The sequence below is a fragment of the Canis aureus genome, chromosome 8 (assembly GCF_053574225.1).
Source record: "Canis aureus isolate CA01 chromosome 8, VMU_Caureus_v.1.0, whole genome shotgun sequence".
NCBI lineage: Eukaryota > Metazoa > Chordata > Mammalia > Carnivora > Canidae > Canis > Canis aureus.
Genome location: NC_135618.1, coordinates 59,920,177 through 59,943,409, shown reverse-complemented (window position 1 = coordinate 59,943,409; position 23,233 = coordinate 59,920,177). Strand labels below are relative to the sequence as shown.

The window sequence follows — 23,233 nt, the reverse complement described above, 5'->3', positions numbered from 1 at the left end:
TGCTGCCAGCTGGCTCTGAGGCGGGACCTTCCTGAGGGCTGAAAGGGCTGCAGTGCCTTCAGCTGCCAGAGGAGCCGCCCATAGGAAAAAAAGGAGACAAACAGCTGCAAGGGCTCTTTAAATGGCCAAGCCCCACCCCCAAGCTTGCCCTCCTCTGTCAGGAAGTGATCCCTGGGGTTGGGCCAGGGAGTTTCCCCATCTGAGGGATCTGTGGCAGCGGACACCCTTCCGGGTATACTTCGTACTGGTCCTAAACACCCCTAAACCAGTGGTGGGGCCTTGTGTCCCTCAGGCCCTCTGAGCCTGGTCCTGCCTTCTAGGGCCGCTTGCTTCTGCCGGGGCAGGTAAGACCTCTCTGACCCTGAGGAGGAAGAAGGTGGGTGGAGGCTTACGTTCCTTGTTGGATTTTTTTCTTTTTTCTGTATTTTGAAAGTAAAGGTTGGTTAACTTGTTACCTTGCCAACACTCCCTACCCCCCAAAATCTCAGGCCTCTCGACTTCAGGGGCTCCCACATCAGAAGTAAGGGCAGAGGAAAGTGGGTCCATTTATACTCCCTCCTGGGTCCCTGCTGTCTGCTCCCCCTTGGGGCTGGCCTGGGCTCTGGCCTGTCCTCTAGAGCCTTTATTTATTTTTTAAAGTTTTTTTTTTTTTTTTTTTTTTTGTTCATGAGAGACAGTGAGAGGCAGAGACAGGGAGAAGCAGGCTCCATGCAGGTTGCCCGACGTGGGACTCGATCCCCGGACTCCAGGACCACGCCCTGGGCCAAAGGCAGGCGCTAAACTGCTGAGCCACCCAGGGATCCCTCTCTTGAGCTTTTAGAATGTGATTTCTCCCTACCCCTGCCCCCGGGATCCTTCATCTCTGCCAAATGAAGCTTTCCTATTGCCTCACTAAAGGCTATGCCAATGTGGGACCATGTGGGAAGTGGTTAGGAAAGCAATTTGAGGTAGGCTGGACTTCTAGAAGGTGTGGGGGTTGGTTGTTGAGCAAGGCTCTTTTTCTCTTTGGGAGAAATGAAGGAACCCAAAATTCCTTTGGGCTTGCCAGTCTGTGATTGTGGACATCTTAGGGTTGGCTCTTCTTGAGTGAAGTCTGGAGGGGTGGGAGACAGTGGGTTGAGACAGATGTCCCTGTGTTGTCTGCTCCTTGCCCTGGGGGGGACCCTGGATTGTGAGGAGGAAGCCTTCTGTTACATGGGGTGCCAGCCTGTGTGCTCCCTGGGAACTCCTGCCTGTTTCCGCCCTTGGCACACAGGCCTGACCTGGGGTGAAGCTTTCTGGGCGAGGCAGCTCTCCAGAGGCAGGAGCTGGTAGAGGAGCCACCTTGAGTGGATGCCCCTTGACCCCCCCACCCCCCACAACTCCCTCCCTGGTCTTAGGTCCCTGTTTTGTGCCAAGAAGCCAGGCTACTTCCTGGTTTGGGAGCTCTGCAGGTAGGGTAAGAGACAGGATTCTGACCCTGTCCTTTGACCGTTGTGCAAAATTCCTTAACTTCTAGGTTCCTGTGAGGATTAGATGAATGAGTTAAAAGGCACACAACACCTAGCACAGGTTAATTCCTTAATAAGTGGGAGCTGTTATTTGGGGGCTCTTGCCAAAGATACATGTTCCGGAGCCTCCTGGAAACTCAGCTGGTCTGGGTGAGGCCTGGGAATCCGTATGAACAGGAGCAATGCTCTCAGCTGGGTCTTATGATGGAGTGAGCTTAGAAAACACTGATCTGGATCAGGAATTGTGAAGCCTGGTTCCTGGGTCACTTCTCAACTAGGCAATCATTGCCTTCAGTGATGAGCATTAATTAGCGTCCGGGAGATAGGACAAGAAGCATTCTGAGCTGGCAGATGTGTTGTGGCTCCAGTGAGGCCACCAAGCTGCTCCTCCCACAAAGTAGTTGGACTGGAGCTCAGATAAGTCTTCCCTAGGAAGGAAAGTTCCTAAAACTTTGCTCTTACACAGTTGTGGTCAGTATGAGACAAGTTCTCAAAAGTCCCCTAAAGCAGAAAATAATTTCCCTAAACTAAACCAGCGTATAAACATCTGTGCATAGTGAAGGCTTCTGGCCTTCCCCAAAGTCTAGAATGTTTAAAATCAGGGAAACTGCAATAATGAGCCCTTGTTTATGCTAGGCATCGTGCATTTTCCTAAACCTGAGTTTGATAGAGGTGATAGTGGCAGGCTGGGCCACCGGCCTCCCCTCCAACTTCAGGCTGCGTGGGGCAGGGGACTTGCATTGGCTAGGGGGTCCCTGGGCCTGGCAGTGGATTGGGCTGGAGGTGAATAACCAAATGCCAAATGCCCTGCCCTTGAGGAGCAGTCTGTAATCTGAGCTTGTCTTTAAATCTCCCTCCTTCCTCCCAGCCCCCTACTTTGAGCCTGTGCACTAGAGATACCCTGTGGCCACTAATCTCTTCAAGCCCAGGAAATAGTCCCTTTTCTTTCCACTTCTCAGTCTAGGACACTCCGGCTCAGAGTTAGCAAGTGGCCCAAGATAATGAGAGTTCAGTCCTTGCTGTGTATTAGATTTAGTGGGGAAGCTTTTAAATATAGTAATGGTCAGGATGCCCGGATGGCTCAGTCTGTGTAGCCTCAACCTTTTTTTCTATTTTTTAAAAGATATTTTATTTAGAGCAAGAGAGAGCACATGTGCAAGCGGAGGGGCAGAGGGAGAGGCAGTCCCAAGCAGACTGCACTGAGCTTTGAGCCCAATGCAGGGTACCATCTCACGACCCTGAGATCATGACCTAAGCCTAAGTCAGGAGTTGGCTACTTAACTGATTGGGCCACCCAAGCTCCCCTACGTTGAACTCTTGATCTCAGCTCAGGTCTTGATCTCAGGGTGGTGAGTTTAAGCCCTGTGTTGGGCTCCATGCTGAGCGTAGACCCTACTGGGAGGGGGTGAAAAAAGGCAATGCTTGTGCCCTATCTCAGGCCACTGATGTCAGAATCCCCAGAGATCAATGCTTTTCAAAGACCTCAGGTGATTCTCAAGTGCAGCTAGGGCTGAGAGTGGCTGCTTGAGGCCAGTGTTGCTGGTACTTTCACATGCGCCCAAATCACTAGGGCTCTAGTTAAAATGCCAGCCGATTCAGCAGCTCTTGAGTGCAGCCCAAGAAGCTCCCTCACAAACAAAGTGATGTGAACACTGCTCACTGCAGACCAGGACACAGTAGTAAGGCTGGTCACACAGGTATCTGCTATTTGAGTCACTGCGGCAGGTCCTCAGGGTTGACTCTGAAGATCTCTGACCAAGAGTGACCAAAGAATCTCATTAAGCTTTGCTATAGTGTAAGTTTATCTGAGCCAAGACGCTGGACCAGAGTGCCTCTTAACTAGAGGAGGAACCCAGCTTCTGCCTTTAGGTTGTGTTATTCTCTGCCCTTCCACCTGTGACTTTCTTCCTTTCTTCGTGGGTGTGATGCAGTGTCTGAGGTTTTGGGCAAAAGTTGACTGGCTCCTGCAAGAGCCCCATGACCCTTGAGGGCAGTGTGATCAGGCAAAGGTGGGCATATAGCCAGAGAGCAGACTAGGAAGCTGGTACTGGAGGGGAGAGATGGGTGGATTTGGAATATTGGGGCCAAACCCCAAGGGCTGAGCAGTAACTTCCAAAGATCAACATAATCCTTAACCATTGTTCTTTGAGGGCCCCGATATATTGGAAAGAAAATGTTCTAACTGTACATGTCATCTGGTAAACCACAAAGTCTAAATCTGGGACTTTTCACAAACATGTTGCCTGAGTCAAGTGGGTTCTCTGATTGCCTGGAGAGGCCTTACATTGAGGCTCCCTTCTAGAGATGACAGAAAAGAGCAGAGTCCATTCTTGGGTGAATAGCAGGTGAGCTAGGTGGGAGGCACAGCTGTAGGGCATGGTGGGTGGGTGGTAGGGGGTTAAGATGGGCCTGGGACTGAAACAAGGGCTTGGCTTTGGAATAAGGCAGAAGCCCAGCCAGATCAGCTATCAGAATAATTCTCAGCTGACTCACTGAGCTGGGCGAGGCTCTCAACCCCCCTGACTGGGCCCAGCTGGGGTGACAGATGGTAGAGAGGCCTCAGCCATAGGGAGTAGGGGATAGTCCAAAAAAGAGTCATTGGAGGCTGTTCCTGGGGCCTGCTTCCCAGCCCTGCATGGCCTTCTAGAGTTCAAATCTTCCCTGGGGGGCCTCATGGAGCCCTGTCCGAACCTCCGTTTATAGCCCTTGCCCTTCTTCTCCCCCATCTGGCTTCCTGGCTAAGCTTCCACCCTGCAGAGAACTTGGCAAAGGAGCAGCTGGAAAAGGCTTTACTTGGCCATCAGATGCCCCTTCTTTGCTATTCTTCTAGCCCCACAGCTGGGGTGATCTAAGACTTGCCATCCTTCTGACCAGTCAACAAGGAGGGGGTTAAGACCCCTCTGGTACTAGGCCACATCCCCTAGCTGATTAAAGGAGTTGGGCCTCAGGCTCTTTCTGCCTCAGCAGTGAGCCACATAGTGGTTCCGAAGAGCCGGGCTGTTCCAACTACTTTACGATGACCTCAGCCTTCATAACTCTGTTAGATGCCCTGTCCACTCCCAGTTTACAGGCCTGGGAAACAGGTACAGGGAAGGCAACCAGGTGACCCATCCAGTAAGGGATCTAGGCAGTCCCAGTTCCTGGAGGCTCTTCAGGGGCTTCAGCAGGGAGCAACTTTGGAAGACAGCTGGGCAGGACTGGAGAGTAGAGCAGAAGGAACCAGAAGGTCCAGATAAGAGTGGGGAGGAGAACCCATACTGGCAAGCCAGCCCCTGTATTTTCAAATGCTACCCCAAAACAACAGAAGAGGGAGCTCTGGTGCTAGAAAAGCCACTCCTACAAGTTAAGGGAAATTAACTCCACATAAAAGAGAGCCACAGAAAAGTATCAAGGTCAAATCCCATACAAAGTTGCAAGATAGCCGAGGAACTTTCCTTTGATGTCAAATGTGTACCAGGAAAAGAGGTCAAAACTGTAACCTTTCAAAATGAGGTAAGACGTGAAGGAAACTGTACAAGGCAGGAAATCGGAACTGTAAGCCTGGGCATTCTAGCTGAATCGGTGCCCCTAACCACTGTCCCGTGCTGCCACCAGAAAGGATTCCCATCCCAGTAGTACCATTTATTTGCTGTGTGGCCCTGAATGATTCGTAGTCCCTATTTGGGACTCAACCAATTCGAGCCACACTGTGTAATCTGGGATCAAGCAGCCATATTTGGCCACCTTAAATAAAACTTAATATTCTAAAGTTACTCTAGTGCCGCTCTAGTATTCAGTAGCTGCGTGTGACCAGTCCAAAGAGCACAGGTTTAGAAAATTCTGTTGGATGATGCTGAGAGGGTGTTAAGCAGGAGCCAGGCAGGTGACATAGTACAGTGGCCCAGGTACAAGATGACAGGGACTATAGGTGGGAAGTGTGGTAAATAGGAAAGCTTGTGTCCCATCCAAAGGGAGCTGCTGTGACTTGGCTCTACCCAATTTTGCTAGGTGGGAACATAGGGCGTGGCCCCTAATCCTTTAAGAGAAGTAGCGATCAGGAGTTTGTGATTGCTAAACTAAAAATTGAGATTTTACAGATTGTATAGATCAAGTAAAACTCTTGGGCCTTGCCTTGGCTCTGTAATTTATGTGGTTTCTGCCTATTTTTCCTGTGGCAAGCCACTCCCTCCTCGCTTCCCCTTTTTTCACTCCAGTCTGAAGTTGGATGAATGGTGGGGTAGATGAGGTGTCAATCCTTTCTGGTGGTGGCTTCGAAAATGTCTGACCAAAGTCTCAGAGGACAAGGCTTTGGGTCCCCTAACAAACTTGATTCCCTTTGTGTGATGCCAAGGGCTGTGTTGTCCAAGGTCCAAGGCATGCTGGGGGCAGGGATGGAGTTTAGGGAAGAGGTGCCATCTTCCTGAACAGGCCAAGCATGGAGTGGAACCACCCAGGATTTAGAAGCAGGTAGGTTGGGGTGGGGGGGGGGGCTGGGATATGTACTCACTTATTCCCTTCCCACCCACCACCCCTACCCACAGCAGCAGGAAACCAAGAGTGGCAACTGACCAGAGACTGCTGGGGAGGAAAGGACTAGAATAGTTTGGTGTTTCTAATCCAGCTGATTGCTAGGCCCCCTGTACTCATGTTGCTGTATCTGCTCCCTACCTGTCTGTCACTCTGCTGGTCTGGCCTCAGAAGTCACCATGGCAACTGAAGAGTCCATCATACGCATCCCCCCATACCACTATATCCACGTGTTGGACCAGAACAGCAATGTGTCCCGTGTGGAGGTCGGGCCAAAGACTTACATCCGGCAGGACAACGAGAGGTTGGTGTCGGGACTGGGCCATGGGGTGCCCCTTAGTCTGGCTGGCATGATTGTCCATCTCCATCCTGTTTCCAGGCAGGATTAGCCCGGGGTTGAGTGATGGGGAGCTTTCTATCCCATTCACTGTCCCCTCCAGGAGTGGGGACAGGGATCCCCTGGGGTTCTCACACTGTCTCTCACCCCCAACAGGGTCCTGTTTGCCCCCATGCGCATGGTGACTGTCCCTCCACGCCACTACTGCACAGTGGCCAACCCTGTGTCCCGGGATCCTCAGGGCTCAGTGCTGTTCGATGTTACAGGGCAAGTACGGCTACGCCATGCTGACCTAGAGATCCGGCTGACCCAGGACCCCTTCCCTCTGTACCCGGGGGAGGTGCTGGAGAAGGTACCTAGCTTGCTTCCTCCGTAACCTCCAACCTGTACTGCCCCCTTGTCCTAGGGCTTTCTACCTCCCACAGAGAATCAGACTGGAGGGGGCGGAGGCGGGGGTGGCATTTGGTGGTTCTCACCAAGGACAGAATTCTTGCTTCCTCCACTCATCTCTAACCATCCTCCCCTTCCTCCTCACATGCCCATGACAGACTTGCCTCCATTTGAGAGCTGTCAGCCCATTCTCCCAACCTGGCCTCCCAGTCTCCAGAGCCTGCTAGAAGGTCCTGACCAGTCTGGTGTTAAATGACTTTGCCGAGAGTGAGCATTTCATTCACTCAAACAGTGTGACACTGGTGGCCAGTGACGATAATAGTGGACCCGATGTGACTATGCCACAGAACCACATCTCAGGCCTGCGCTTCTGGTTGAGCCCTTGTCTGTGTCACCCTTAGGCCCTGGGCCCACGAAAGTGGGCATCTGCCTTTATGTCCTTAACGGTCCTGCTTTTGCCTCCTGGCCATTGTATCCTGGCTTACTCTGGCTTCCTCTACTCACCTGTGATCCCGGAAGCCTCATGGCACGAGCCAGGGAGCTTTGAGACCTTCTTGCCCACTTAGCGGTGGCCACTTTGGGAGAGGAGTATGTGCAGCAGAGATAGGGAGGGCTGATGGGTAATTAGAATGTTAACCCTTGAGGAATCTGAGTGAGGAGCCTCCGGGAATTATTTGTACTATTCTAGCAACTTCTGTGTGTGTCTAAAACTGTCGAAAGCTAAAAATCCTCCATGCCCAGGTTCTACCTCAGGTCTGTTCAGTTCCTCTCTGGGTGGGGAGCAGTGTGTATGGGAGTGTGGGGGAGTCATCAGGCACCAGTGCCTAAAGCTCCCTAGGAGCCCCAGCCCCCTGCCACTCATTCTTTCACACCTCACATCATCTGGGCCAGGAGGGCAGGACCTCTCCCTCCTCAGAGCTCAGTGCCATGGAGACCCTCCCTTTCTACCCACCACCCCCACTCTTGCCCCTCTCTGCCCATATGGCTTCTTTCCTGGTCTTCACTGCAGTGGTGTGTGGCTCAAGCGTCCCTCCTTCCTCCTCCCCTGTAGACTCCGGGGAGCCTCACAGATGTCCTTGTGATGACCCTGTCGATGACTTCGCCTTCTTGCCCGACTTGGATCTTTGCCTCTCCCGTTCTGCTTCAGCCCCTTCTTGGGGGCCATGTGCACTCTGGGCTTGCTTATTTTCCCACCTGCCCACCTTGGGAATTCAACCCCACCCTCTTCACCATCAGCCTCCCTTTCCTAGGCCTCCTGGGTCATCATGGCCTGTCTTTTTTTTTTTTTTTTTCCTTTAAAGATTTTATTTATTTATTCATGAGAGAGAGAGAGAGAGGCAGAGACACAGGCAGAGGGAGAAGCAGTCTCCATGCAGGGAGCCCGATGTGGGACTCGATTCCAGGACTCCGGGATCACGCCCTGGACTGAAGGTGGCACTAAACCGCTGATCCACCTGGGCTGCCCCTTTCAGGGCTTTTCATTCTCTCTTCTGTCCCTTAGATTTGCTTCCTGATCTCTTTCCTACTCCAACTGGAGCGTGTCATTTTATTTTATTTTTTTTTAAGATTTTATTTGTCGTTTATGAGAGACACAGAGACAGGCAGAGGGAGAAACAGGCTCCATGCAGGGAGCCCGATGTGGGACTCAGTCCCAGGATTCCGGAATCACGCAGAGCCGAGGGCAGATGCCCAACTGCTGAGCCACCCAGGTGTCCCAAGCTTGTCATTTTAACACTTGTGTGCAAGAACCTGTGGCAGAACCCAGTCCTGGCTTGGTGGGACCCTCCCCTGTCCTGTCCTCACACTCGGTGGCGGGGGGGGGTCTCCTAGCTATGGACATGGATCCATCAAGACAATGGGCAGCAGACATGTAGTTGATGGGTTCAGCAGTTCATCCCAACCCAAGCCCCGCTCCCCCCACCTTCAGTGGTTCTCTTCCTTCCTAGCCAGCTTTCTCTCCACTTCTCTCTGCATGCCTCTAAATACTTATCACAGCACTCTCCTCCTATTTCCTATCTTCTCACTCTTGAAAAAATTCATCATGTGCTTAGAAGTCAATGCCATCTGGCAGGATCTGGTCTGTGTCCCCTTCCCTTACTTTAGATCTACTTTTTTCTCCTCTCTACCTGCTGGAGCCTCTGTCAGGTGGGCCCGGGAACCCAGCTCATCATTCTGTATCTCCCTCTCTCTTTTATTTTAATCCCAATGTAATTAACAGACAATAGTACATTATATAGTGGTTCAACAATTCCATGCCAGACTCAGTGTTCATCACAGTAAATGCACTCTTAACCCCTCACCTATTTCCCCCACCCCACTACCGTTCCCTTTCTGGTAATTATCAGTTCTCTATAGTTAAGAGTCTGTTTCTTGCTTTGTCTCCCCCCCCTTTATTAATTTATTTCTTAAATTCCACATATGAGTGAAATCCTAGGTTGTTTACCTTTCTCTGACTTATTTTGCTTAGCATTATCTTCTCTAGATCCATCCACATCATTGCAAATGGCAAGATTTCTTTCTCTTTTTTTTTTTTTGTAAATGGCAAGATTTCATTCTTTTTTAATGGCTGAGTAATATTCTATTGTATATATGTACCACATCTTTTTTTTTTAATATCTTCTTTATCCATTCCTTTATTGATGGACACTTGAGCTGCCTCCATAATCTGGCTAGTAAATAATTTACTAGCTAGTTTAATTTACTGGCTAGTAATATTTATGCTCCAATAAACATTGGAGTGCACATATCCTTTCAAATGAGTGTGCTCCTATTCTTTGGGTAAATACCCAGGAGTGTGATTATTGGATGGTAAGGGAGTTCTATTTTTTATTTTTTGAGGACCTTCCATACTGTTTTCCAGAGTGGCAGCACCAGTTTCTGTTTTCACCAACAGTGCACGAGAGTTCCTTTTTCTCCACATCTTCGCCAACACTTATTGTTTCCTGTGTTTTTTCTTTTAGCCGTTCTGACAGATGTGAAGTGATATCTCATTGTGGTTTTGATTTGCGTTTCCCTGATGATGAGTCATGTTGAGCATCTTTTCATGTGTCTGTTGGCCATCTAGGTGTCTTTGGAGAAATGTCTTCTGCCCATTTTTAATGGAATTACTTTTTGGTGTTGAGTTGTGTATAAGTTCTTTATATATTTTGAATGTCGGATATGTTATTTGCAAATATCTTCTCCCATTCAGTAGGTTGTCTTTTAGTTTTGTTTCCTTTGCTATGCAGAAGCTTTTTATTTTGATATAGTCTCAATAGATTATTTGTGCTTTTTTTGTTTTTGTTTTTTTTTTCTCTTGCTTCAGAAGACCTATCTAGAAAAATGTTGCTACAGCCGATGTCAGAGACATTATTGCCTGTGCTCTCTTGTAGGGTTGTATGGTTTCAGGTCTCACATTTAGATCCTTAATCCATTTTAAATTAATTTTTGTGCCTGGTATAAGAAAGTAGTCCAGTTTCATCTTTTGCATGTAAATATCTAGTTTTCCCAATACCATTTGTTGAAGAGACTTTTTCCCATTGCATATTCTTGCCTCCTTTGTTGAAGATTAATTGGCAATAAAACTGTGGCTATATTTCTGGGCTCTCTATTCTGGCCATTGATCTATGTGTTTTGTTTTTGTGCCAGTCCCATACTGTTTTGATCACTACAGCCCTTGTAGCATAATTTGAAATCTGGAATGGTGACACCTCCAGCTTTGTTTTACTTTTTCAAGACTGTTTGGGCTATTCAGGGTTCTTTGTAGTTCCATAAAATTTTTGGATTGTTCTAGTTCTGTGAAATATGCTGTTGGTATCTTGATAGGGATTGCATTAAATCTGTAGATTGCTTTGGGTAGCATAAACATTTTAACAATATTTCTTTCAATCCATGAGCGTGGAATATCTTTCCATTTGTTTGTCATCTTCAGTTTCTTTCACCAGTATTTTATAGTTTTCAGAGTATAGGTCTTTCACCTCCTTAGTTAAGTTAATATCATTCTTTCTCTCTCTCTCTCTCTCTCTCTCTAAGTTTTTATTTATTCATGAGAGACACAGAGAAGCAGAGACACAGAGGGAGAAGCAGGCTCCCCTCAGAGACCATGATGCAGGATTCAATCCCTAGGCTGGGATCACGCCCCAAGCCAAAGGCATTCGCTCAACCACTGAGCCACCCAGGTGTCCCCCATTCTATCTCTTAAGACCTTGCTCCCCCACTTCTTAGAGCTTCTCCTTCCTCTGTCTTTAACTTCTCCACTACTGATGCCTTTCTCTTGACCAATAAACATGCTTTGCCTCTTCCATCCTTTTCTGCCCTTAAAAGGCTTACTTGTGTGAGCTTTTCATTCTAAAGAATACATTTGGTATATAAGGGATGAATCACTGAATTCTATTCCAGAAACCAATATTGCATTGTAGATTAAAAAATTTAAAAAAATGAATTCAGAAGGCTGTAAGGTTCTGACTTCCACCACCAATCTCTGGTCTCCATTCTCCAGATAGTATCTACTGTCATCCATTCAAGGTCTGTGTTTCCATATGTGTTTATGCGTTAGCAGAGTATGTGTAAAAAAATATATATGTATATATATAAAAGAAATATAAAAATATGTATTATATATTTATATATGAACTATAACCATTTGCATAAGAGCTATCAGATTGTCCCTGGGTTGGGTTTTTTTGTTTTTTGTTTTTTTTAGACTTTATTTATTTATTCATGAGAAACAGAGAGAGAGAGAGAGGCAGAGACACAGGCAGAGGGAGAAGCAGGCTCTGTGCAGGGAGCCTGACGCGGGACTCGATCCCGGGTCTCTAGGATCATGCCCTGGGCTGAAGGCGGCGCTAAACCGCTGAGCCACCCAGGCTGCCCTGGGTTGGGGTTTTTTAATTTTTTTTTTTTTTTTTAGATTTTATTTGAGAAAGAATGTACATGAGTTGGGAGGGAGGGGCAAAGGGAGAGGGAGAAGCAGGCTCCCTACTGAGCAGGGAGGGAGCCTGATGCTGGACTCCACATCCAAGGACCCTGAGATTATGACCTGAGCCAAAGTCAGATGCTTAACCTCCTACTGGACATCCAAACCTGCTACTTTCTATTCTGCCCTCAAATCTGTTCTCCTACATCCCCAATTTTACATGATGATACTTCTGGGTACCCAGTCACCCAAGCGGGAAGCCTGCAGTGGCAGGTGGAGACCAATTAGGAAGATCTTTCCATTGTTCAGGTGAGAGATGGTAGCTTAGGTGAGGGGAATGGCAGCAATAGATAAAGGCAGTTATAGCGTTCGCTGGAGCCAGGTAGGAGGTGATGATAGAGTAGATGTGGGAGGTGAAAAACCCACTGGCCTCCGTGCTCCTTCCAGAATGCTCACCATTTCCTCCTCCCACACCTTTGCATCAGAAACAAGCTCTTCTTTGAACTTTTGCAACCTGGTTCCCTTGACACTGTCCATGGTCTGCTTGCAGAGAAGGGGCTGTATCTGTCTTATCACCTGCTGGAACTTGCAATCCATGAAGCTGGGGCTAGCCTGCCCCCACCACAACCCGCCGGGTGCTGTGTACACTGAAGGTGCACAAGGGAGGGCTTTGCTGGCACAGTGAACCTCCAACTCTGTCTCCCTCCAACCTTGCGTGTGGGAGTGGGGAGAGTGGTGTTATATGACCACCCCCACCCCTGCTACTCTGATCGGAGTAAGGAGTGGCAGGTGGGCTTCTTAAAAGACTGTGGTTCAGGTCCTGATTCCTGTTCCTTACTAGTTGTGTGACCTTGGGCAGGTCTCTTAGCCTCTATGAGCCTCTCTTTGCTTGCTTTCCTGCTCCCTCAGATCAAAGACCAAGTGAAGTCCTACTCGTGGAAACATTTCTATGAACTCCTAAAAGGTTTGGATACTTGTTGCCAGGTTCCCCTCCCTGATGAAGGGAAATGTAATGGCTGTAGTACAGCAGCTGTCTTGTGACCATGAAACAACCTTGAAAACAAAAGCCTGTGTCCAAAGCATGCCTGTTAAGGTTGTTCACACCTCCCACTTCCTTACATTTCGTAGAGGGCCCTGGTGCACATGAGGCCTTGAGGGGTTGCCCAGTTTCCTGCCTAGACTTCTAGGTCAGAACCATTTCCAAGCACTTCCTGCAGAGGAATGTGTGTCCTTGGCTCACTGGCAGTGGAGTCCGCTTGCCCTGTCAACTGTCTTAGTTCTTCAGATCAGATGGCTTTGGGACTTAACCTCTGCCTTGTACATTCCATGTGGAGGCTTATCTGGGAACATCTAAAGACTGATGCTGTGGACTCCGACCTCCAAGATATTGGGTTTGACTCTTGGGTCACAGTACTGAATGTCCCATGACTTCCCTTCTTCCCCTGTTAGGACATTACCCCACTGCAGGTGGTTCTTCCCAACACTGCCCTCCACCTTAAAGCGTTGCTGGATTTTGAGGATAAGAATGGAGAGAAGGTGGTGGCAGGAGATGAGTGGCTATTTGAAGGACCTGGTAAGTTCCTTCCATTGGCTGGAGTCAGGGTCAGAGACTCCCTGCCCTTCCCTTAAGGCTCTGGTCTTTAACCTCTGCCATCTCTTCCCTCCCCAGGCACGTATATCCCCCAGAAGGAGGTGGAGGTCCTGGAGATCATTCAGGCCACAGTCATAAGGCAGAACCAGGCCCTGCGGCTGAGGGCCCGCAAGGAGTGCTGCGACCGGGACGGCAAGGAGAGGGTGACAGGTGGGGTTGAGAAGGGGTGCTGATGGGGCTGAGCAGGCTGTACCTTGCCTGCAGGGTTGGGGACGGCCACTTGCATGCAGCCTGTGAGGAAGTGCTTCCCTGGTATAAGCTTTTGGAGGCTGCCCACTGCTTCGCATCCCACTCCAGCCTCATGCAGCCTCTACCTGACCCTGTTGTCATGAATGTATTGACATGGCTTTTTCCTCCTTCCACCTCCACACCCCACTCCTTTTACCATGAGCCAGGGACAGCAGTCGTAACTGTTTCTAGATCAGCAAAGTAGATGTTTGCATATAGTTAGCAATCGTACTGGACAAATGTGATATGTGTACTTAACAAATGCAGTACTCCCTCTGTGCCAGGTATGGCTTAAAATGCTTTACAGATGGGACTTACTTCGTCCTCAACCTAGAGGTGCTACGGTTCTCACTCTCCAGATGACCTAACTGAGGCACAGATGTGAGGTCACTTGCTGGGATTTATGACGAGCAAGGGCAAGGCCAGTACCCAGGCACTCTTGCTTCTCTGATAAGCCAGACAAAATCTACAACTCTCCTAGAGGCAGTTCTGCCCACTTCAGGAGAAGGGAAAAGTTGGTCTTTGGAGCTCAGAGAAGGTGTGGTAGCAGCTTGAGCACTTGGATGACTTTTCTTACTGTCCTGGTTAGGGGTTGTTTTTTTTCTCTGGCCTCAGTAAAGATTAACACATGGCCTACCGTCAGGCCCTTGAGCCTGAGCACAGTGACCTCTCCTAGCTTGCAGAGCCTTGGGGGTGCCCTGTTGTTTAGGGTGCGGGAAGGGACAGCCACTGGGGAGCAGGCTGGGTGAACTTTGACCCTCACCTCTCCACCCTTGGCCCAGGAGAAGAATGGCTGGTCCGCTCCGTGGGTGCATATCTCCCGGCAGTGTTTGAGGAAGTTCTGGATTTGGTGGAAGCTGTGATCCTCACAGAAAAGGTCTGTGCTCTGGGGGGGTTAAGGGACCCTGGATCCCTTAGGGATCACTCCTAGTGGCAGAGGACAGGACAGTAGAAGAGAGGCAATATTTGAGTCCACTCAAAGAAAAATGCAGAGGTTGGATACCTGAGGAATATCCTGGGTCCTCTGAGAGGGTTAAAGGTCCTCCTGTGTTGGTGGAGACTGGCATTCAGGCCTGAAAGCACTCAGTGGCCAGCAGAGTGGCCACCCAGATCCCCAGAGGAAACTAGAGGTCGATTTCCTCAAGTGGCCCAGCTCCTTGCCATGTTGCCCTCCAGACGGCCCTGCACCTGCGGGCGAGGCAGAACTTCCGAGACTTGAGAGGAGTGACCCGCCGCACTGGGGAGGAGTGGCTGGTGACTGTGCAGGACACAGAGGCCCATGTGCCAGATGTCTACGAGGAGGTGCTGGGGATCGTGCCCATCACCACCTTGGGCTCTCACAACTACTGTGTGATTCTCGACCCTGTCGGACCAGATGGCAAGAACCAGCTCGGGCAAAAGCGTGTGGTCAAGGTAAATGCCTCCAGCTCTCCTGGGAGGGTGAATGGCCCTGAGTGGCAGCAGGCCCTTAGACCACTCCCTTCCCTCCTCCCACCCCAGATACACATTCTAGAAGCATTGAGCTTATTATGGCTCCCTCTGTGCCTTTGCACACCTAGCTCTTTATTTTAAAGATTTTTTATTTATTTATGTGTGAGAGAGAGAGAGAGAGGCAGAGACACAGGCAGAGGGAGAAGCAGGCTCCATGCAAGGAGCCCAATGCGGGACTTGATCCCGGGTCTCCAGGATCACGCCCTGGGCTGATGGCAGGCGCTAAACCGCTAAGCCACCCAGGGATCCCCTAGCTCTTGTCTTTTGAGACACTGTCCCATCAGTCTTCCTGGTGGCCCCCAACCTCAGTTCACACACGGTCTCTCCTGGGAGCACCTCCCCAGCCCCATCTGTACCTGCCGTCCTGAAAACTTTGTCATCATCCTGCATAAAACAAATCTCTTGGTTTATGCTTCTCCCCACTCCCTACCTTACCCTTCTCTCAACTATATGCTGGCCTGCCAGGGATTGGCACACTTTTCTGTGAAGGGCCAGATCGCAGATATTTTGGGCTTTGTGAGTGGTAATGGCTTCTGTTGCAACCACTCAACTGTGCCGTTGGAGCAAGAGCATAGACAGCTTGTAAATGAACGAGTGCCTCTGTGTTCCTGTAACACTTTGCTTCCAGAAACAGCCCAAATATCTATCAGTGGATGAATGGATAACAAATTGTATGGCATATCCACACAGTGGAATATCCTTCAATTATATAAAGAATGTGTACTGATGCTTGTGTACTAATGATCAGCATGTACTAATACCTACAACATGGATAAACAAATATCATGCTAAGCAAGAAGCCACACAAAATACCATATATTGTATGATTCCATTTATACAAAATGTCCCTAATGGGTAAATCCATAGCAATAGAAAACAGATTAGTGGTTACAGCAGGTAGGGATAGATGGACATTAGCTGCTGTTGAATACACAGATTTTCAGGATGATGAAAATGCCTTGGAGTTAGATCATCATCATGAATGGACAGCTCTATGGATGTCTCAGAACAACTGAACTATATACTTGATTTCATTTACTTATTTTTAAGATTTTATTTTTAAATCCTCTCTACATCCAACATGGGGCTCGACTCACAACCCCAAGATCAAGAGGTGCACGCTCCACTTACTGAGCTGAATTGCATACTTTATTTTTATTTATTTATTTATTTTTGAATTGTATACTTTAAATGGACAAATTTTTTGGTATACAAATTATATCTCAAATATATAGTTTAAAAAAAAGGCCAGATTTGACCCAACAACAGTCTCCCAACACCCAGACTATACCATCCCAAGAAAACAAGGCATGAGAGAAATGAAGAGCAACAAGAGATTCATGCTTAGCTGTTGAGATTGTGAGGGTTCAGGTCTTGACAGTTTACAGAATTTATCAAGGGCAGGTTCGACCAGATGAAGTATGTAGGCATTTGCCGAGAGCCTCATGATCCAGATGATACTTCACAGCGGGAGTGTGGGGAGGGTGCTTCTTGGGCTCCTGTTCTCAAAACAAGCCTGTGGCCACAGGAACCAGAAGAGGGACCATCCAAGGAACAACCCTGGGTGGCGACTGCTCCTAACCCCGTGACTCCCCATTAGGGCGAGAAGTCCTTTTTCCTCCAGCCTGGAGAGAGACTGGAACGAGGCATCCAGGATGTGTATGTGCTGTCAGAGCAACAGGGGCTGCTGCTGAGGGCCTTGCAGCCCCTGGAGGAGGGAGAAGAAGGAGAGAAGGTTGCACACCAGGCCGGGGACCACTGGCTCATCCGTGGGCCCCTGGAGTACGTGCCCTCTGCCAAGGTGGAGGTGGTGGAAGAGCGTCAAGCCATCCCTCTGGACGAGAATGAGGGCATCTACGTGCAGGATGTCAAGACCGGAAGGGTAATGGTTAAGGGATGGGCCCCATCACCGCTGTGTGGCCATGGTGGTAGCTTGCTTGGGGCTGACAGGGAGAGGTGCAGGGTGGAGACAGGGGAGGGGACTTCAACAGCCTTGATGGTGGCATCTGAGCTGGCTGGCTACTAGGTATAAGGACATTCTGGGGAGTATTTGCCTTCCCTTTGTCTTAAATAGCTAACTCACTAACGTTTTCTTTTTAGAGAGGGAGTGGGGAGAGGGACAGAGGGAAATAAACAGACTCCATGCCCAGCGCAGAGCCCCCACGCAGGGCTTAATCTCATAACCCTGAGATCATGACCTGAGCTGAAATCAAGAGTCAGAGACTTAACTGACTGAGCCACCCAGGCGGCCCATTAAATAGCTAACTTTATTTTATTATTTTAAAATTTGTATTTATTTATGATAGTCACACACACAGAGAGAGAGAGAGAGGCAGAGACACAGGCAGAGGGAGAAGCAGGCTCCATGCATTGGGAGCCCGATGTGGGATTCGATCCCGGATCTCCAGGATCGCGCCCTGGGCCAAAGGCAGGCGCCAAACCGCTGCGCCACCCAGGGATCCCTAAATAGCTAACTTTAAATTTGAGAAACCCCCAAGGGAGAAGATGAGCCAGGTTTTAGGATGGGGCCTCTGACTGGCCCCAGCATAAAGGTCTGACTGGGGAGTGGCCTGGGAACAGCAAGAACCAACCTCTTCCCCCATGCCTTTATCCTGGTGGAATCCTTCCTCTTTGCCCCCTCATCTGAAGCCTTGACCATGGTTTGATCTAGGACAACATCTCTGACTTCTAAGACTCCACACTAGAGGGGCACCTGGATGGCTCAGTCAGTGGAGCATCTGCCTTCAGATCAGGATCCCAGGGTTCTGGGATCGAGCCCCACATTGGGCTCCCTGCTCAGCAGAGAGTCTTCTACCTCTCCCTCTTCCCCTCCCCCTTACTCATGCTTGCTTGCTCACTCTAGCTCTTTCAAAATAAAATAAAATCTTACAAAAAAAAAAAAAATCCAACCTAGAAGTAGAGCTCAGAATCCTAGGAAATGTTGGTGGATATTCCCTATTTCCTAGGATTGACTGCATCTGTCCCTACGATGTTCTCCAAGCTACCCCAAGAAGGAACATTCCAGAAGAAATAATATTGAACCCTTACCACATGCCAGGTTCTCAGCACTAAATATGGGAGAGGTCATTCATTCCTCAATGTGAGGCAGCCAGTGTCAGGTCCGTTTTGCGGATGGGGGCCTAAAGCCATGCTGGAGCCAACAGGTGCTGCCTATGGATGCAGCCCCATCCCAGGGACCGTGCCCAACCACAGCACTGTCTGACCCCCAGGCCAGCTGTTTCAGGACTGTTGGCTGGGTCCTTCTCCCTTTTACCTTCCCAACTGATGTCCCTCCTTGTCCTCTTCTCTCAAGGTACGTGCTGTGATTGGAAGCACCTACATGCTGACCCAGGATGAAGTCCTATGGGAGAAAGAGCTGCCCCCTGGGGTGGAGGAGCTGCTGAGCAAGGGGCAGGACCCTCTGGCAGACAGGGGAGAGAAGGAGATGTCCAAGACCCCTCAGCCCTCCGTTGTCCGGAACAAGACCCGTGTGGTTAGCTACCGGGTCCCTCACAACGCAGCCGTGCAGGTGTATGACTACAGAGAGAAGAGAGCTCGGTGAGGGGCTACCTAGTGGGGGGGGGATTGGGGTGGGGAGGGAACAGGTGATGGAAAGGTGACAAGGGGGGAGTGAGGTAGGGAGGTAGGGGCCACTGGGGATTGAGGGACCAGCCATAGAGGGTGGTGAGGTGGGAAGGGTTCTCTATGTATCTGATTCCTGGCTCCCTCTGCAGTGTGGTCTTTGGGCCTGAGCTGGTGTCACTGGGTCCCGAAGAGCAGTTCACCGTGTTGTCCCTCTCGGCTGGGAGGCCCAAGCGTCCCCATGCACGCCGTGCACTCTGCCTGCTGCTCGGGCCGGACTTCTTCACAGATGTCATCACCATCGAAACGGCAGACCATGCCAGGCTGCAGCTGCAGCTTGCCTACAACTGGTGAGGGGAGGGGCGGGCTGCTGCAGGCCCAACCCTAGGGGAATCATGGGGACAGACGATGCCTCCCAAGGTGCCAGGCTGAGTGGGGGCAGGATACCTGACTCTGTGTCATGACTGAGAAGGAAATCCGGTGATGCCCAAGTCGGGTGATGGGAAGATGCAGACTCCCCTGCTCCCCAGGAGCAGGATTTGGTGGACGTGGTCGGAGGAAACTCCCCAGCTAAACTTCCCATGTGTTCAGTCAGCCACATAACTGAATGGTTATAAAAATGTCAGTGGGACACACCCGGTAGGAGTGGGAGTGTGCAGGCAGGTGTCACCAGCACACGCTCTAGGGCTCCCTGTCTGGATCCCGGCCCTGCTGTGTGCTTGCTGTGGATCTGGGCGACAGACTCAATGCTTTCCTCAGTTTCCCAATCTGTAAAATGAGAATGGCAACCATCAACCTCACAGGGCTGTTGAAAGTGTGCGTTGAGGATTAGAACGGGGCCGTGTACATAGTTAGAGCTGGAATGGCAGTACCTGGAGCTGAGGGAAAGGAGTCCCATCCAGAAGCTATGCTCCACCACACCCACCTCTTGGCTGAGTGGCCAGGACCATGACGGAGGCAGATGGACGCTGACGTCTTAGGGGGCACGACAGCGTGGTACCTTAGAGCATAAATCTACTCAGCCATGCTGCCTGATTCATCTTTCCAGTTGGCTACATCTTCTGCTACTTCAGGCCTGTCCCTTAACCTCCTGGGCCTCTTACTTCTCTGCAGAAGGGGGTAACACTCATCCCCACCTCATATGGTGACCAAGAGAATTAAATGGGACATCACCTGGGCGCTAATTCTCACTCACTGTTAAGAGAGACAGACCCTGGCCAGTAATGGAGGGTTTGTGTCGCAGTCCTTTCCAAACACGAGGAAGTTGCTGTGTCCTGGAGGAAAATAGCTTCCCTGTTCTGGGCCTCTTTGCTCACAGGCATTTCGAGCTGAGTGACCGGAAGGACCCCAAGGAGGCAGCCAAGCTTTTCTCAGTGCCTGACTTCGTGGGTGACGCCTGCAAAGCCATCGCGTCCCGGGTGCGGGGTGCTGTGGCATCTGTCACCTTTGATGACTTCCATAAGAACTCCGCCCGCATCATTCGCATGGCTGTCTTTGGCTTTGAGACTCCAGAAACCAAGATACTCGACAGCAAGGCCCTGCCCCAGCCCCGGGACCGGGCCATCTTCCCCCAAAATGGACTAGTGGTCAGCAGTGTGGACGTGCAGTCAGTGGAGCCTGTGGACCAGAGGACCCGGGATGCCCTACAGCGCAGTGTCCAGCTGGCCATTGAGATCACCACCAACTCCCAGGAGGCTGCAGCCAAGTGAGTGAGGTCTTGGGTGGGGGGCCCCTGCCACCACAGTACCCACTGTGGGCCAGAGCTTTCCAGTGTCCTTCCCTCAGCCCACTGTCAGGGGGACCCTGTGGTCAGCCTGGTGTCACCCTTAGCCAGCAGAATGGATGGCCCACTCAAAGTACAACTGGGTGCTCTCTTGCTCCTGTGGCATCTTCCCTTGCTTGTGCTAGAACCCAAACTTGTTGCTATAGCCTTCCAGGCACCCAGGGATTGATCCCCCCGCCTCCCTCCCCACCCCTTCCAGACTCTCCCCAGGCTCATGTGCTCCGATCCCACTAGCTGCTTTCTGCCCCACTGCGGCACAGCTGGGCTCATGCCATAGGACCTTCTGCACTGGCCGTTCCCTCTGCCCAGAATAGTCTTCCCCCAAACGCTTCAGGCAGGCTGCTTCTCCAGCCTCAGCCCCAAGCTGCCCCCCTTGGAGAGCCTGTTTCTTCCCCAACTGAGGTGGCGCCCTCTCTGCTCAGCCACAGTGCCTCATCATCCATTTTCAGGGAACTTGTCACTGTCTAAAATCAACCCCGTTCATTTGTTCCTCCTGATTGGGAGGTCAGTTGTGTGAACATGGGGCCCCGGGTCACACTGCGTTCCCCTGCGCCTGGAATCAGGCACTGTCCTTCCATTTGCATATTGAGTGCTTTCCATGGGCCCCTGACAGATTGGTGGTCCCTGCCCTTGGATTTCCTGGTCGAGATCTGGCCTCTCACCAGCATCTTCCTGGTTCCCTCTCCTATCCAGGCACGAGGCTCAGAGACTTGAGCAAGAAGCCCGCGGCCGGCTTGAGAGGCAGAAGATCTTGGACCAATCTGAAGCTGAAAAAGCTCGCAGGGAACTCCTGGAGCTGGAGGCTCTGAGGTGGGTGGAAAACCAGAGGCAAACAAGGCCCAGCTTGGAAAAGTAGCTGGTGGATGGAACAGGGTGCGTGTGACATCTGCTGCGACATAAGTCAAGGCTGGGGGAGGGCATGGGCAGGTTTCTCCCGGGTGTCCCCTGACTCTGTTGCCCCCCCCAGCACTGCTGTAGAGAGCACAGGGACTGCCAAGGCTGAGGCTGAGTCCCGTGCAGAGGCCCTGCGCATCGAGGGAGAAGGCTCCGTGCTGCAGGCCAAGCTGAAAGCAGAGGCCTTGGCCATTGAGACGGTGAGTGGGGGGCGATACCTGTGGGCGGATGTAGCCTTGGGGTCTGGAAGAGGCACCATCATGCCAATCCTTGAATATGAGCAGGATGCCAGGTATTAGAGTATAAAGCCCTGATTAATTAATTTACTTATTTATTTAGAGAGTGGGAGCCAGGGTGGAGGGGAGGGGCAGAAGCAGAAGGAGAGATAATCTTAAACAGATTCCATTCCCAGCTTCTCCCGACTCGGGGCTAGATCTCACAACCTGGAGATCATGACCTGAGCCAAAATCAAGAGTCAGACATTTAACCACTAAGCCACCCAGGCATCCCTGTAAAGCACTATTTTATAACTACTTTGTGGTTTATAAAGTCCTTCGCCCTCTATCTATTCACTTAATCTCCACGCCCCCCCACCCCAGCAGGCAAGCATTAGGACATCCATCTTGTGTATGATATGCATACAAACATTGGCCAGCTTTGTGCCAAGTGTTGGATGCATCTTATACATGTGGTCCTATTTAACTCTTGAAATCCCACTAAGGGGATAAATATTATCTCCATATCACAGATGGGGAAACCAAGGCTTAGACTAAGGACTCCCACAGGTCACTAGCTTAAAAGGTAGCCTGGCCAGGATCCACACCTGATTGACTATTAGCTTGCAATTCCATCCCTTGGGGGCTCTGTTCCCTCAGGCTTGCTGGCTAGGGTGACTTGCTGGACAGTTCCCATGGGCCACACAATGGAAAGCATGCTATGTTTTCCTCTCTTCCAGGAGGCTGAGCTCCAGCGGGTACAGAAAGTGCGAGAGCTAGAACTGGTCTACGCCCGGGCCCAGCTAGAACTGGAGGTGAGCAAGGCCCAGCAGCTGGCTGAGGTGGAGGTGAAGAAGTTCAAACAGATGACTGAGGCCCTGGGCCCCAGCACCATCAGGGACCTTGCAGTGGCTGGGCCAGAGATGCAGGTGAGTGGTGGTGGTGGGAGCAGGGGAGTATGTGTTTCAGGGCCACACTTGAAACCAAGAATGCAGAGCTAGGGCGGTAGACATATCTGGAAAGATCTTGGGGGCAGAGGGATTGGTGGGCACCATGCTAGCTTCCCAGGGGGCCTCAGCCCCTGGTGCAGATGATGACCCGCTGGGACACTGGACTGTGGCAAGTGCTTTGAAGGAAGTCGAGCAGGGTGATGCAGGTTGGCTTAGGAAGAGTCGCTATGAGGAGGGGATACAGGATGTAGAATTGACAGGAGCTTCCTGGAGAAGGTCCAAGGGCAAAGACACAGAACAAAACTCAGTGTGTTTAGGAACAGAAAGGATGGGATGGCTGCCACCAAGGATGGAATGGTGAGCGGCTGAAGGCAATACAGGTGTAGCCAGGTCTTCCTGGTAAAACCCTTCAGGCTCCCCTTATGTCCTCACCTATTATCCCTGACTATTTTGTGAAGATGGCTTGAGTGGCAGCTTGGTGTCAGATCAATGGGGGGATAGTGGCCAAGGAAACAAGAGAAAGGGGCAAGGGCCTTGACTGTATGTTTTTGCTCCTCCAGGTAAAACTGCTTCAGAGCCTGGGCCTGAAATCAACCCTCATCACCGATGGCTCCACTCCCATCAACCTCTTCAACACAGCCTTGGGTCTGCTGGGTGTAGGGTCTGAGGCTCAGCACCCAGCCCAAAAGGCAGCTGGCATGCCTGGCCCCCGGGAGGGCTTGGTACTCCGCTCCACTTCCCCTCCTCAAGCTGTTGGAAGCAACCATGTGGTTCCTTAGATCCGTACTGCGTTGATGAATAAAACATTTCTGGGCATTTAAA

The 23,233-nt window shown here is 50.6% G+C and overlaps 1 protein-coding gene across 2 annotated transcripts; it reads left to right on the top strand.

Annotated features, from left to right (window-relative positions):
• The first annotated feature begins 3 nt into the window (after positions 1–3).
• Positions 4–23,233, top strand: MVP (major vault protein). Of its 2 annotated transcripts, XM_077907273.1 has the most exons (16): positions 4–344; positions 5,821–5,936; positions 6,168–6,300; positions 6,490–6,685; positions 13,067–13,190; positions 13,287–13,418; positions 14,279–14,373; positions 14,673–14,909; positions 16,588–16,869; positions 18,301–18,545; positions 18,722–18,919; positions 19,888–20,274; positions 21,046–21,162; positions 21,320–21,446; positions 22,202–22,390; positions 22,972–23,233. In XM_077907273.1, exons 3-16 carry the CDS (start codon positions 6,176–6,178, stop codon positions 23,188–23,190), a joined length of 2,673 nt encoding a protein of 890 aa, XP_077763399.1. In that variant the 5' UTR covers positions 4–344; positions 5,821–5,936; positions 6,168–6,175; the 3' UTR covers positions 23,191–23,233. The 2 variants fall into 2 exon arrangements, with proteins under 2 accessions (XP_077763399.1, XP_077763398.1); XM_077907272.1 differs by lacking the exon at positions 5,821–5,936.